Source organism: Physeter macrocephalus, chromosome 8 (assembly GCF_002837175.3).
Source record: "Physeter macrocephalus isolate SW-GA chromosome 8, ASM283717v5, whole genome shotgun sequence".
Lineage (NCBI taxonomy): Eukaryota > Metazoa > Chordata > Mammalia > Artiodactyla > Physeteridae > Physeter > Physeter macrocephalus.
Window position 1 is genome coordinate 143,839,702 of NC_041221.1, and position 16,915 is coordinate 143,856,616.

At 39.4% G+C, this 16,915-nt stretch overlaps 1 protein-coding gene across 3 annotated transcripts in view; it reads right to left on the reverse strand.

The window, feature by feature from the left end:
* The window catches only part of HTR4 (5-hydroxytryptamine receptor 4), a 338,048-nt gene that overhangs the window by 50,839 nt on the left and 270,294 nt on the right, over positions 1–16,915 (reverse strand). For 2 of the 3 annotated variants that reach the window (XM_028493352.2, XM_028493351.2), the window contains exon 7: positions 2,789–2,942. In XM_028493352.2, coding sequence (XP_028349153.1) covers positions 2,789–2,942 — 154 coding nt within the window. Of the gene's footprint in view, positions 1–1,815; positions 1,858–2,788; positions 2,943–16,915 lie in introns of all 3 variants that reach the window. The other variant, XM_024128060.3, reaches the window with a different exon arrangement.

Here is a 16,915-nt window from a genome sequence, read left to right on the forward strand (position 1 = left end):
CATTGTTACAGTCCAGTTTCAGGAGAGAAGCTTTCAATATTTTACTATTAAGTATGACACTTGCTGTAAGTTTTTTGTCAATGTGCTCTATTTGAGAAAGTTCCCTTCTATTCTTAGTTTGATGAACTTATATATATTACCAAATGTAAAATAGATAGCTAGTGGGAAGCACCGCATAGCACAGGGAGATCAGCTCAGTGCTTTGTGACCACCTAGAAGGGTGGGATAGGGAGGGTGGGAGGGAGACGCAAGAGGGAGGAGATATGGGGATATATGTATATGTATAGCTGATTCACTTTGGTATAAAGCAGAGACTAACACACCATTGTAAAGCAATTATACTCCAATAAAGATGTTAAAAAAAAAGGATAAATAAAATTTCTGTGTATACTTACACATTCATCATCATGAAAAAAATTATGATTGTATATTGAATTTTGTCAATGTATTTTTGGCAGTAATGAGATGATCATGTGGGTTTTCCCTTCTTTCTTTTATTCATACAGTGAATTAATTGATTGTGTTAAATTCCTGGCATAAACCTCATATTGGATACTGTGACATAGTAGATCCCTCTTAAGACTGAAAGACTTTTTTTTCCACCTATAAACTCTGCCTGCTGACAGCTCTTAGTTACCATCCTTCTCTAGAAATAGTCCTTGGCTGAAGAGAGCTGTGTAACCCAATGACTCTTCCCTTCCTGAGGTCAGCATGCGTGCAGTGTGAATATACACATGAAGAGATATGTATCATATATATTTTGATACATAACACACTATTTCATTCATTGTGTACGCATTTAGTATCTTGTCCTATAGTATTGATATATTGTAAGGTTATAGTATATCCTCCTATTGAATTGACATTTTTAATCATTACAAAATCTCTTTTTATCTAAGTATTACTTGCCTTGAGTCACAGGAATCTAACTCTGTATTTCACCTAGGAACAAAGATTCATGATTTGCTAATTCAGTATTTGCAGCAACTTTATAGACCCTAATTACCATGAATAACAAGGATCAACTGTACATGTGTTATGAACATCTGGGTTATGCTAGTTTCTCTCTAGGCAGATTCAATGTGCAAATGAGTAAAAAGATATGAAGTGCAATTATAATACCATGGAGCAAATACTAGGCATGTTAATAGTAAGCAGATGCCCCATTCAGTTACATGAAGTAAACAGGGGATGCTTCTATCTCACTCTCACAAATGAACAAAATTCCCTAGGTTATTCCCCTTGAAAATTCTACGTCAGAAGGTAAGAGCGCTGTACCCTTGTTACAAGTTTCGATGCACCGAAGCTTATGCTTCCAAAGGCTTCTCCATTAAGGATTAAGTTTAGCACAAACATAAGAACACAGACTCTGGAGTCCAGTAAGCCTGGGCTTAGATATAGTCACCACCACTCCCTACCAATGTGACTTAACCTCTCTGACCCTCAGTTTCCTGAGGACAATGACAGGATTTACATATACCATTATTGTGAGGCCTGAGTGAGATAATAATGATTAAATTAACATGGGGCTAGGCACACAGTAAGTGTTCAACATTTGTTGGCCATTATAATTATTATTCTACGTACAGCAATTATTCTATATTATTATTCTATTCTATTATTCTATTCTTCTGGTTATTGGAAATTTGAATTTCATTTCCCCCAAGAATGATAAAAATGAAAGTTTGAAAGAAGAGGGATAGGATTTAAGAAAATATCCATACAGTCTCCCTTGTATGGATCCCCTTTCACTTCTCCACTCCTCTGTGCCCAGCATTTCTTTCAGAAGCCCAAGAAATTCTCGTTCTGACATACCACATGCAAATCCTGGCCCAGCCTTGGTTTGAATATCCTTTCCTGGACAAAGAATAAGGCAAGATTAGGGGCTAGGAATGGGATGGAGAGAGGAAGGGGCAGCTCCTACTCTGACTGGTCCTCTTGGGCCAGAGCTCACTCTCAATCTCTCCTCCCCATTCCCCTCCCTACCACAAAACCGTCCTGGGATCCATTTTAAAGTGATTGCCTGACAACTTCCTTAGGGAATATATATACCTGCTAATGCATCCAGACCATAGCTTTCAATCTTCAATACAAGTTTGATATTAAAAACATAGTATGTCAGAGCTGGAAACTCTTCATGAGCATCTAGACAGGGCTTGGCAGATGCCTGGCAGCTGTGCCATGTGTTGTTCTCCTGCACCACTGGAAGACACTGTTCCCACTGAGGACCCATGAATTTTCTCATCACAGTCCTTCAGGAAATGGGTCAGGGACAGAGCTGAGCTCAGGGTCCAGTTCTCTCGACTCCTGGCCCATACATTCTCCAGAAGTCCCCACCTCCATGACAGGTTTTCTGTGGGTCACTGTAAGCCTCATAGGGTCTCAGCATGAAATGAGATGAAGGCCTCTTGGGGCACATCACTTCCCTCGGGCTCTGGAGTATGTCTGCTAAGCTTTGAACACCTGTTTTGCTATTCAATAGCTGTGTGACACTGGGCATGTTACTTCACTTTTTTGACCCTGAGTTTTCTCATCTGTGAAATGGGGGAAAAGTACTGTAATTTTCCCAAAGGGATGCTGTCAGAATTATATGTACTTAGTGTACTTTCTGGCATACAGTAAGCTTTTGAAAATGTTAGCCTGCTTTTTTTGTTTGTTATTGTTGTTACTCAGACCGCTATCAGGGTCTTTCTTAGAATATCCACCTAACCTGACATTGTTTATTTAGAATCCCAAGCAAACAAAGTTAGTCAGACAGTAAACCAGTGGGGTCTGCACGAGTACTTACCAAATCAATTATGCCAACGTTATTCCAGCCTTGCATTATAGGGAGAAAAGAGATAAACATGGGGATGACCCAGCAGCCTCCCAGCATTAATGCGATGTGCAGAGGTGTCATCTTGTTCCTATAGACCAAAGGCTGGCAGCAGATGGCATAATACCTGGAGAGGGGATGGGGGGGTGCCAAGGGAAAGGATGGATGAGAGGGAGAAGGAAGGAGCATAATTGATGAGAGAGAAGCGGGGAGAAGGATGGAGGAGAAGGGCGATAAGAAGAGAAGATATTGGGAAAGAGGAAAATTAGAGGGGGAGGTAGAGAATAAAAATAAGGAAGGAAGAGAAAATAATGGGGGGAAATGGGGTGAGTGGGTAATAGAGGAAGGGAAGGAGAAGGAGAGAGAAGTGGGAAAAGAACAGAGGAAAGAAAAAAGCAATGGTACAATAAAATGTTATATTGGTCAAAGAGTTTCTGCTATTATAAATATAAACTTTGGATCATACATATGAGAACCAGGCGTTGGTCCCATATCCCTCTTCCTCTCCCAATATCTGAGAAACTCAACATATACCTGAGGGTCTGCTCAGTCTCAGGCACAGATCCAACACTACCCTCATGCCTGGGCATTTTAAGAGCTTCTGTCCAGCTCTCTGGGCCTCAGTGTCTAGACATATGCAGTCCTCTTTGATAACAACTTGAGGTGACCCAGGGTTGGCCCGATATCTGAGCTCTAAGAACAGTTTCTCAAAATTGTCCCCATCCTCTTGATCACCTACCTATACTGAGGTGATGCTCTAAGTCAGTGCTCTTTAAATTGTGGTCCAAAGATTCCGCCCTTCTCCCCTGCATCAGACTCACCTGAGGAGACCTACTTAAAATGCAGATTCCAAAGATCTCCTGAATTAGAGCCTGTTAGGGAGGAATCTGGAGTTTGTATTTTAACAAGTGGAAGTCATTACTGCTGTTGGCTAGGTATGTCCAGTTCCCCCTTTTGGGCACATGCACTTCCTGACCTCCTTGTGATTGAGTGGGGCGGAGTGACTTGGCCTATGAGTCATGAACAGAATTGACATGTGTTACTTCTGGGCTGAACCATTTAACTGTTTCTCTGATGCCAAGAATGTCAAGTTCCAAATATTTCCTGCTCCATCATTTCCTACCTACTGGTAGAGACCATCTCATCCCCATTTATCAGGGTCTGATCCTCTCATGAGACTCTCTGCTCACGCTTTCCTGAGCCCAGATTCTGCCTACAGTACTAACGTTCTTCTTATCTCCAGAGAGAGGTGCAACTTGCCAAACTCAGTGATCTGGTCTCTAACTCCCAGACTGCTCCTTGTATGTTGTTCCAGTCATGGAGATCACTACTTCCATGCCCAGGAAGTTCACTGAACTGGCAACAGGCAAAATACCATGGTAGTTCTATCAGCCATTTGTCTTTGGAAGAGTCAAAGAAAAAATGCAAAGAGACAGCCTGGAGGCTAAGTCTATTCTTTAAGATTTTACACTATTTAATGATAAGCCACCCCCTTATACCCCTCATTTTATGCATTTCACTTTGTTAATTTTTACAACCTCTTCCTTTCTTTTCTTAATTCAAAGCATAACTAATAGAACAATGGCTATATTCTTTGAAAAGGTGATGGTAGGATGAGTTGGGAGAGAGGGTGCAATGAGAAGGAGAGCCTAGTGTTAAAGCATGAGAAGAGAGTGCCTCAGGCGCTGCAAGGGGATTATACGTTTCCCTACAGGGCAACAAAGAGTAGCTAACCACATTGTACCAGGGAGCTCCCTGTGGCCAGCAAGACAGTGAGGTATCCTGATCTGGACCAGAGTATAGAACAACAGACCAAATAATGGGAGAGGGAATTACTCAGGAACTAACTTTCTCTATCTATAAAACTGACATGGTAGCCAAATCTAACTAAAGGTAACTCAGTACTGGAAAGAACCATGATTAGCTGGAATTCTCTCCACACTCATCACTTACATAAGAAAGGCAAATTACATCACAGTGGCAAGTTTTTCGGAATGGCTGTATTAACAATCATCAGAGGTTTACTAACATAGAGCTGATGAATTTGGAGTACATAAAAATATACTTTTTTTTTCAAATTTTGCTCCCTTCCTTATTTCCTGCTAGAGGGCCTAGATTAGATATTGGTTTTGTACATTTACCATTTTTCCTCCTTTTTCTTGGTAATAGCATCCCAAATCCTCTAGGAATTCTCTTCTCTGTTGCTGTCATGTAGTTGGGAAAATAAATGATGGGACTGACTTTTCCAGACAGGGAGTGACCCAATCAGACTTTTTCCTGGGACTCTGAATGTCATGCAGAGTGATGCAAAAATGGGAAAGTCAGAGAAGTTTCCTCTATTCCCACAGCAGCTTCCTGGTGGGGCTGAAAGTAGCTCCTGCTCCTTGGATCTTTGGGCAGTCATGCTCTTGCCCCTTTGGGTCCTCATTCTTTAGCTCTTCCTTCAATTAAATAAGTCACCTTATATTTTCCCACAAAATTCCCTTTTTGCTTAAGCTGATCTTATGTGTTGAAGTGTGTCCCCCTCTCTCAAAAGATATGTTGAAATCCAAACTCTCAGTGCCTTGGAATACGGCCTTATTTGAAAATAGGATCTTTAGAGAGGTAATAAAATTAAAATGAGGCCATTAGGGTGGGCCTTAATCCAACATGACTGAAATCCTTTCCAAAAGGGAAAGTTAGACACAGACAGATATGCTCAGTGAGAAGATGGCAATGTGAAGACAGAGGATTGAAATGATGCTTCTACAAGCCAAAGAACACCAAAGATTGCCAGCAAAATAACTGAAGCTAGAAGAGACAACGAAGAATCTTTTCCCTACAGGTTCAGAGGGAGCAGGGCCCTGCTAACACCTTGATTTCAGACTTCTAGCCTCTAGAACTGTAAGACAATAAATATCCTGTTGTTCCAGACCACCCAGTTTATGGTACTTTGTTATGACAGCCCTAGCAAAAGCTAACAAAGTTGGCTAAAGGCAGTCTCTGTTACTTGCAACCAAAGTACCTTGCCTCAATAAAAATGGTTTTGAATTCATAGATGCTTTGTTCTAAGTAAGAATACCTTTGTTTTTATTCAATATACCTCCAGATCATAGCTGAAATTATAGCATCCCTTCATCTACCAACCCAAAGAAGGCAATCAAGGGATAAGTGAAAAATACTGGGTTGGCCAAAAAGTTAGTTTGGGTTTTTCCATAACATCTTACAGAAAAACCCAAAGGAACTTTTTGGCTAACCCAATAGATGTCCCCCCACCTTTGCTGTATAATTTATAATTTTTGAGGTTTGGAACAGATGTCAAGATACTGGGTAAAGATAAGACTTTAGGAATTTGGGTTGGATCTCCATTGTCATATAAATCTAAAAATTCAAAAAGACAAAGCCAAATTAAACACCTTGCAGGACAAAAGGTATGTTTGAGGAAGCAAGATGTTCTTCTGACTTCCATAAGTAGATATGGATGTTTAGAGGATTATGTTGGGAAGACAACAGAATTTACAGAAGAGGACTTTGAATACATGGTTATACTGGTGCTCATAACATATTTATGAAAGCCTTTCTTTCTAAGTCTAACTTGGCCAGGGTGACTGTCTGATTCCCATGGCATGATGAATATCCTGTCGACAATAAGAACTCCCCAAGTTCGGCTGTCCAAATATTCTATGCTTTAATTTGCATTACCCTAGGCTATTAGGAGCTGCTGCTACAGAGAAATAAATAATGGTGACGGGTTTCCTTTTGAAATTCAACTTCAAGGGGGATCCTGTGGATGTAGTACACATGCTACCAATCCCTTATGCATTTACATACACAGTCTGTGCCCTGGACGATGAGTGCTTGCAATAAAGTTGCTTGGACAGTTCATTTCCCAGGGGGCTAAGGTGGGACACAGCCATGGTTTCTTGCACAGAGAGCTGTAGAAAGTTACTCTTGCATGATGTGAGGTGGCTGGGCAAGCCTGGGAAAAATCCTTCATTCCCTACTTTAAAAATTAGCAATAAGTAAAGGGAAAAAAGAATTTCATTTTCTTCAAATTATACTGATTGAATTGTGAATAATAGTAAGGATGAATAAGAAAAATATAAAATTGTGTCTATGTATGTGTTTTACTTAAATCTTCTCCTCTACATCTTCAATCTGGTGCTATATCTTACAGTAAAAATAATACGATTTTTAACTGGCACGGAGTAGAGAATATAAGGTTTTTATCTGGAGCTCAAATTAGAGCACTTGATTTTATGGGCCCAGGATTCTTACCAAGGCCTTGGCATCCTTGAGACAGCTGCCATAAATAAGCCACCTCATATTCTTCTAATTTCTTTCCTCATATCTTTCCAATCTTTGCTTTCTAGCAAAGGATCTGAAAAATAAACATCCTCTTGAAGGCTGCATTCAAGAGTGTAAATTAAGTATGTGAAAACAAACATCACTCAATAAAATGATTAATAAAAATTGAGTTCTAGTGTTAAGTGACCCTTAAAATTCTAACTTTTGTCTACAGATCAAGGACCAGATAGAAATCAGAAAACTTGATCTTTACCTGTCATGGTTGCTTTTTAATACTTATATTTGGATTATATTACCAGTGCTAATAACAAATATATTTGTCCTATTATGAACTGCCTTCCAAACACATGTACAACACAAATAGACAGACGTAGCTAGTTAAATTTGCAAGTTATTTGGAGTTTAGGCAAAGCACACTGGCTGAGTTAATAATAAGAGTTACTTTTCATTTACTTACCAAGAGGTCTACCTGTATTATCTCATTTGGTCCTCACAACTACTTTTGAAATAGGAACTATAAATGCATCCCTTTCACAGATGAGGAAACAGAAACACAGAAGTGTTGCGATTTGTCCAAGGTGCCACTGGTGGTAAGAACCAAGCTGGGATCTGGCCCAAGCAGCCTGACACAAGGGTCAGAAGGTTAATTTCACTGCTATCACTTCACTCTGCCACCTTCCTAAAATCCCCAAGGGATTATTCTAATTCTTTACAAGCCACTCTGGAAACATAAAAACATTGAATCTCAAAACTTGAAGGATCCTCAAAATCCTGAAATCCCCAGGTCCCCTCTAAAATGAGGTATATCAAAGCCTGCATGAATGCACTAAGGACTGGGAATTCACCAAGTCCTACAACAGTACATTCTAAATTCAAGGCTCTCCTGAAGTTAAAAAGGTCTCCTCCAAAATTGATTTTCTGTAACTTCTAGTTTTACCCTCTGTCTCAATTTAAAATTTCTATCTCTAATTCTTCTTCTGCACAGTAGTCCTACAGCTATCTGAAGAGAGCTTACATTCCTCTTAAGTTTTATTTTATGCAGGTAAAAATATTCCCAGTTGTATTCAACCAGGGTTGATTCTGCATGCCAAAGGATATCTGGTAATATATGGAGACATATTTTGTTGCCATAACTGGAAAGGGTGATGCTACTGGCAACCAGCGGGTAGAGATCAGGGATGCTGCCAAATGTCTTACAAGGCACAAGACAGCCAGCCCCCTACAACGAAGAATCATCTGGTCTACAAGGACAGTAGTGCCACATTTGAGAAACTTCGGTTTAGAGGAGGTGATTTTCACCAACAGCAGGGGCTCTGTGTCCTCTGTATGTTACAGTGTGCCATTCCCTCTTAAGAGTGGGAGCCACAAGGAGAGCATAATACTCTGGTGTATCCTATACAGACCAGAAAAGACAAGAACATCACCTTCTACCCTGCCCGCCATAACTTAATACAACCTGTGGGACACCCAGCAGTACAAGACACCTGCACCTTCTCAGAGCTATGGTCTAGGACAGGAGGTGAGAAAAGTCTACCCCTAACTGATTTATAAGTTCCAGAGATGTTTGCCTGTTCACAGCTGTATCCTCAATGCCTACTACAATGCTAGATATAGAGTTATGCTCACAAAAGGGCTGAATAAATAGTAAACCCTTAATAACTACCAATTAAAATAAATTACAGGGCTTCCCTGGTGGCGCAGTGGTTGAGAGTCCGCCTGCCGATGCAGGGGACACGGGTTCGTGCTCTGGTCTGGGAAGATCCCACATGCCGCAGAGCAGCTGGGCCCGTGAGCCATGGCTGCTGAGCCTGCGCGTCCAGAGCCTGTGCTCCGCAACGGGAGAGGCCACAACAGTGAGAGGCCCGCGTAACGCAAAAAAAAAAAAATTTTTTTCAATAAATAAATAAATTACATTAAAATGTGGAACCAGGTTTTTGGGATGTGAAAGGTCATATCTAGTAGAGGGATGGGGAAAGGCTGTCTCCAATAAGTGTCTTTTAAGTTGGATTTTAGAGACTGGGCAAGGACAGTGGAGGAGAAAGTATAATCCAGTTGCTATAAAGAACATGGACAAAGACCCGGAGACAGAAATTGTATATATATAAATATATATCCATCTATAAATATACATGCATGTATCCACATACCCATATAAATATAACAGTACAAGTTAGCTGGATGTTAGAGTGTTTATATGGAAGTAGAAGTAAGCCTAGAAAACTGGCTGAAGGGCAGATTTCAGAGCAATGGTTCTCCAACAGAGTGTGCTTCAGAATCACCTACAGAGCTTGTTGAAACACCGATTGTAGGTAGATCTTGAATGGGGCCCAAGAATCTGCATTTCTGATACATTCTCAAGTGATGTTGCTGCTGGTGGTTTGGGGATCACACTTTGAGAACTACTGTCTTAGAGTTTTTGAGTGCTATACTTGGAGGAATCACCAATAGTTTTTTTGAACTGGAAAATGTCCATCACAATCAACACTGCTCTACCAAAGGAGATGAATTACAACAAACTCAAGAGACAGAGTGGTTGGTTCACAGGCTAGGTGGATAGTATTCATCAGAAAAAACAATTCTATCTCATCTCAGGACTAATCTATTAGGTCTGTTCTCTAGACTTCCACTGGACAATTGGCATTCTTTTTTAACTAGAAAACTTTTACACGGTGGTTAAGTAAATGTTCAAATGACAAGTGAGGTTCCAGATGGTCAGGATTAACTAAAATGTAGCAAGGATATTTACAAAGTAATATCTTATGCAAAACATTTCTAAGTATTGCTCACAAAACTCCATTAAAACCCACTTTGGTAGACCAGTCATCAGCTTCCCCAACCACAGCCATGTGTAAATGTGTGATCAAATTGCTTTTAAATGTCTCTGGGGACACAATTTACTTTGACAACTCTTAGAAGGCAGTCATGTATTTTAAGTTCCATGCTAATCTCTTCCCCACTCCTCCTGCAATTAAGGAAAATTCTTCCTCCTCACTTCCTGCCCTCCCAACCACAGTGAAGGCAGAAGGAGCAAACGGAACAACCTGGAACCCTAGACTCTCAGAATCAGAGGAGATTTTAGCAGTCATCTTACGTTTTTGCATCTGGGTACCAACTCTGTGGTCTTAGGATCAGTTACTTAACCTTTCCAAGATTCAGTTTCCTCATCCGTAAAGTGGAGATCATTATGTCCAGCTCATTGACTGGCTGTGGGAATTGATGAAATGTTTAAAACTTAGGAAGTTCCTGGCACATAAAGCTTAATAAATAGCAGTTACTACTTTTATTCTCAGCCCCTCTGATCTTATATGTATACATATACTTATTTCATGCATGTTACTGTAAACAAAGTTAAATACATTTTGGAACCAGGGACTCTAAATTATTTAACAAATAAAATAGAAGCCACTGGGTTCAACATCTCTCTTAGTAGTTGATTCTAAGAAACAAAAGGTAAATGAGTTCGTCCCTAAAGGTGAATGGAAATGATGAGACCATACTGGCTACAATCAATGGGGTTGATTAGATGTAGTATCCTCTCATAGACTTAATCCAGGCCCAGCTCTTCTAACTGAGATGGCTGAAGACAGCATCTTGGGTGATCACTGAGCCCAAATTTCCAATCAAGATCAGCTAAAGACCCCTCCCATCCCCCGGCCTGAGTGAGCCAGAGCCGCCTAATCAGCTGCTACTTTAACCCGGTCCTGTCTGGATGGGGAACAGACGCCCTCAGGTGACCTAGATGCAGAGGCAGGGCCAAATCCAAAGGTGAAACCAGGAGCTGTGCGAACAAAGAAGAGAAAGGGAAATTTCTCCCAGAAGGCTCAGGAGCAGCGAATTAAATCTCCACAATCAACTTGAGGTACGCTGCATCTCTAGAATACCTGAAGAGACAACAAATCATCCCCAAATTGAGCCGGTGCACTTTGGGAGCAACTGTAGACTTGGGGTTTGCTTTCTGCATCTAATTTGTTTCTGATTTTATGTTTATATTAGTTTAGTATTTAGAGCTTATTATCATTGGTAGATTTGTTTACTGATTTGGTTGCTCTCTTCCTTTATATATATATATATATATATATATATATATATATATATATATTCCTTTTTTTTTTTTCTCCTTTTTCTCTTTTTGTGAGTGTGTATGTGTATGCTTCTTTGTGTGATTTTTCTCACTATAGCTTTGCTTTTACCACTTATCCTAGGGTTCTGTCTGTCCTTTTTTTTTTTTAAGTATAGTTTTAGCCCTTGCTATCATTGGTGGATTTGTTTAATGGTTTGGCTGCTCTCTTCTTTCATTCTTTCTTTCTTTCTTTTTATTACTTTTTTATTTTTTTATTTTTAATAATTTTTTTTTATTTTAATAACATTATTTTATTTATTTATTATTATTTTTTTTCTTTCATTCTCTTTTTTTCTCCCTTTTCTGTTTGTTTTTTTTTGTTTTTGTTTTGTTTTTGCGGTACACGGGCCTCTCACTGTTGTGGCCTCTCCCGTTGCGGAGCACAGGCTCCAGACGCGCAGGCTCATCGGCCATGGCTCACGGGCCCAGCCGCTCCGCGGCATGTGGGATCTTCCCGGACCTGGGCACAAACCCGTGTCCGCTGCATAGGCAGGCGGACTCTCAACCACTGCGCCACCAGGGAAGCCCTTTTCTCCCTTTTCTAATGAGCCATGTGGCTGACAGGGCCGTGGCGCTCTGGCCAGGTGTCAGGCCTGAGCCTCTGAGGTGGGAGAGCTGAGTTAAGGACATTGGTCCACCAGAGACCTCCCGGCCCCATGTAGTATCAAACGGTGAGAGCTCTCCCAGAGATGTCCATCTCAATGCTAAGACCCAGCTCCACTCAACGACCAGCAAGCTACAGTGCTGGACACCCCATGCCAAATAACTACAAGACAGGAACAAAACCCGACCCATTTGCAGACAGACTGCCTAAAATCATAATAAGTTCACAGACAGCCCAAAACACACAGGACCACCGGATGTGGTCCTCCCCATAAGAAAGACAAGATCCAGCCTCATCCATCAGAACACAGGCACCAGTCCCTTCCACCAGGAAGCCTACACAACCCACTGAACCTACCTTACCCATTGGGGGCAGACACCAAAAACAACAGGAACTACGAACCTGCAGCCTGTGAAAAGGAGACCCCAAATGCAATAAATTAAGCAAAATAAGAAGACAGAGAAATACACAGCAGATGAAGAAGCATGGTAAAAACCAACCAGACCAAACAAATGAAGAGGAAATAGGCAGTCTACCTGAAAAAGAATTCAGAGTAATGATAGTAAAGATATCCAAAATCTTGGAACTAGAATGGAGAAAACACAAGAAATGTTTAACAAGGACCTAGAAGAACTAAAGAGCAAACAAACAATGATGAACAAAACAATAAATGAAATTAAAAATTCTCTAGAAGGAATCAATTGTGGAATAACTGAGACAGAAGAATGGATAAGTGACCTGGGAGATAAAACAGTAGAAATAACTACCGCAGAGCAGAATAAAGAAAAAGGAAAGAAAAGAATTGAGGACAGTCTCAGAGACCTCTGGGACAACATTAAATGCACCAACATTCAAATTATAGGGGTCCCAGCAGAAGAAGAGAAAAAGAAAGGGACTGAGAAAATATTTGAAGAGATTATAGTTGAAAACTTCCCTAATATGAGAAATGAAATAGTCAAGTCCAGGAAGCGCAGAGAGTCCTATACAGGACAAATCCAAGGAGAAACATGCCAAGACACATATTAATCAAACTATCAAAAATTAAATACAAAGAAAAAATATTAAAAGCAGCAAGGGAAAAACAACAAATAACATACAAGGGAATCCCCAAGGTTAACAGCTGATCTTTCAGCAGAAACTCTGCAAGCCAGAAGAGAGTGGCAGGACATATTTAAAGTGATGAAAGGAAAAAGTCTACAACCAAGTTTATTCTACCCAGCAAGGGTCTCCCTCAGATTTGATGGAGAAATTAAAACCTTTACAGACAAGCAAAAGCTAAGAATTCAGTACCACCAAACCAGCTTTACAACAAATGGTAAAGGAACTTCTCTAGGCAAGAAACACAAGAGAAGGAAAAGACCTACAATAACAAACCCAAAGCAATTAAGAAAATGGGAATAGGAACATACATATTGATAACTACCTTAAATGTAAATGGAATACATGTGCCAACCAAATGATATATACTGGCTGAATGGATACAAACACAAGACCCATATATATGCTGTCTACAAGAGACCCACCTCAGACCTAGGGATACATACAGAATGAAAGTGACGGGATGGAAAAAGATTTCCATGCAAATGGAAATCAGAAGAAAGCTGGAGTAGCAATACTCATATCCGACAAAACAGGCTTTAAAATAAAGACTATTACAAGAGACAAAGAGGAAACTACATAATGATCAAGGGATCAATCAAGAAGATATAACAATTGTAAATATTTATGCACGCAACATAGGAGCACCTCAATACATAAGGCAAATGCTAGGACACTACAGAATGATCAAGGGATCAATCCAAGAAGAAGAAGATATAACAACTGTAAACATTTATGCACCCAACATAGGAGCGCCTCAATTCATAAGGCAAATGTTAACAGCCATAAAAGGGGAAATCGACAGTAACACAATCATAGTACGGGACTTTAACACCCCACTTTCACCAATGGATAGATCATCCAAAATAAAAATAAATAAGGAAAGACAAGCTTTAAATGATACATTAAACAAGATAGACTTGATATTTATAGGACATTCCGTCCAAAAACAACAGAATACACTTTCTTCTCAAGTGCTCAAGAAACATTCTCCAGGAAAGATCATATCTTGGGTCACAAATCAAGCCTTGGTAAATTTAAGAAACCTGAAATCATATCAAGTATCTTTTCCGACCACAACACTATGAGACTAGATATCAATTACAGGAAAAAATCTGTAAAAAATACAAACACGTGGAGGCTAAATAATACACTAATAAATAACCAAGAGAACACTGAAGAAATCAAAGAGGAAATCAAAAAATACCTAGAAACAAATGACAATGAAAACCCGATAACCCAAAACCTATGGAATGCAGCAAAAGTAATTCCATTGTATTGTTTATAGCAATATGATCCTACCTCAAGAAACAATAAACATCTCAAATAAACAACCTAACCTTACACCTAAAGCAATTAGAGAAAGAAGAACAAAAAAACCCCAAAGATAGCAGAAGGAAAGAAACCAAATGATCAGATCAGAAATAAATGTAAAAGAAATGAAGGAAACAATAGCAATGATCAATAAAACTAAAAGCTGGTTCTTTGAGAAGATAAACAAAATTGATAAACCATTAGCCAGACGCATCAAGAAGAAAAGGGAGAAGACTCAAATCAATAGAATTAGAAATGAAAAAGGAGAAGTAACAACTGACACTGCAGAAATACAAAGGATCATGAGAGATTACAGGCAAATTCTGTCAAACATTTAGAGAAGAGCTAACACCTATCATTCTCAAGCTCTTACAAAATATAGCAGAGGGAGGAACACTCCCAAACTCATTCTACGAGGCCACCATCACCCTGATACCAAAACCAGTCAAAGATGTCACACAAAAAAGAAAACTACACGCCAATATCACTGATGAACATAGATGCAAAATTCCTCAACAGAATACTAGCAAACATAATCCAACAGCACATTAAAAGGTTCATACATCATGATCAAGTGGGGCTTATCCCAGGAATGCAAGGATTCTTCAATGTATGCAAATCAATCAATGTGATACACCATATTAACAAATTGAAGGAGAAAAACCATATGATCATCTCAACTGACGCAGAAAAAGCTTTCGACAAATTTCAACACCCATTTATGATAAAAACACTCCAGAAAGTAGGCATAGAGGGAAGTTACCTCAACATAATAAAGGCCATATATGACAAACCTACAGCCAACATCGTTCTCAATGGTGAAAAACTGAAACCATTTCCTCTAAGATCAGGAACAAGACAAGGTTGTCCACTCTCACCACTATTATTTAACACAGTTTTGGAAGCTGTAGCCACAGAAATCAGAGAAGATAAAGAAATAAAAGGAATCCAAATTGGAAAAAAAGAAGTTAAGCTGTCACTGTTTGCAGATGACATGATGTTTATACATAGAGAATCTCAAAGATGTTACCAGAAAACTACTAATCAATGAATTTGGTAAAGTAGCAGGATTTAATGCACAGAAATCTCTTGCATTCCTATACACTAATAATGAAAAATCTGAAAGAGAATTAAGGAAACACTCCTATTTACCATTGCAACAAAAAGAATAAAATACCTAAGAATAAACCTACTTAAGGAGACAAAAGACCTGTATGCAGAAAACTATAAGACACTGATGAAAGAAATTAAAGATGTTACAAACAGATGGAGAGATATACCATGTTCTTGGATTGGAAGAATGAAAATTGTGAAAAGGACTGTACTACCCAAAGCAATCTTTAGATTCAATGCAATCCCCGTCAAACTACCAATGGCATTTTTCAGAGAACTAGAACAAAATATTTCACAATTTGTATGGAAACACCAAAGACCTCGAATAGCCAAAACAATCTTGAGAAAGAAAAATGGAGCTGGGGGAATCAGGCTCCCTGACTTCAGACTATACTACAAAGCTACAGTAATCAAGACAGGATGGTACTGGCACAAAAACAGAAATATAGATCAATGGAACAGGATAGAAAGCCCAGAGATAAACCCACGCACATATGATCACCTTATCTTTGATAAAGGATGCAAGAATATACAGTGGAGAAAAGACAGCCTCTTCAATAAGTGGTGCTGGGAAAACTGGACAGCTACATGTAAAAGAATGAAATTAGAACACTCCCTAATACCATACACAAAAATAAACTGAAAACGGATTAAAGACCTAAACGTAAGGCCAGACACTATCAAACTCTTTGAGTGAAACATAGGTAGAACACTCTATGACATAAATCACAGCAAGATCCTTTCTGACCCACCTCCTAGAGAAATGGAAATAGAAACAAAAATAAACAAATGGGACCTAATGAAACTTAAAAGCTTTGGCACAGCAAAGGAAACCATAAACAAGATGAAAAAACAGCCCTCAGAATGGGAGAAAATATTTGCAAATGAAGCAACTGAAAGAGGATTAATCTCCAAAATTTATAAACAGCTCATGCAGCTCAATATCAGAAAAACAAAAAACCCAATCCAAAAATGGGCCGAAGACCTAAAGAGACATTTCTCCAAAGAAGATATATAGATGGCCAACAAACACATGGAAAGATGCTCAACATCACTAATCATTAGAGAAATGCAAATCAAAACTACAATGAGGTATCGCCTCACACAGGTCAGAATGGCCATCATCAAAAAATCTACAAACAATACATGCTGGTGAGGGTGTGGAGAAAAGGGAACCCTCTTGCACTGTTGGTGGGAACGTAAATTGATACAGCCACTATGGAGGTTTTTTATAAAACTAAAAATAGACTACCATACAACCCAGCAAACCCACTACTGGACATATACCCTGAGAAAACCATAATTCAAAAAAAGTCATGTACCACAATGTTCATTGCCGCACTCTTTACAATAGCTAGGACATGGAAGCAACCTGTGTCCATTGACAGATGAATGGATAAAGAAAATGTGGCACATATATAAAATGGAATATTACTCGGCCATAGAAAGAAACGAAAGTGAGTTATTTGTAGTGAGGTGGATGGACCTACAGTCTGTCATACAGAGTGAAGTAAGTCAGAAAGAGAAAAACAAATACCATATGCTAACACATATATATATGGAA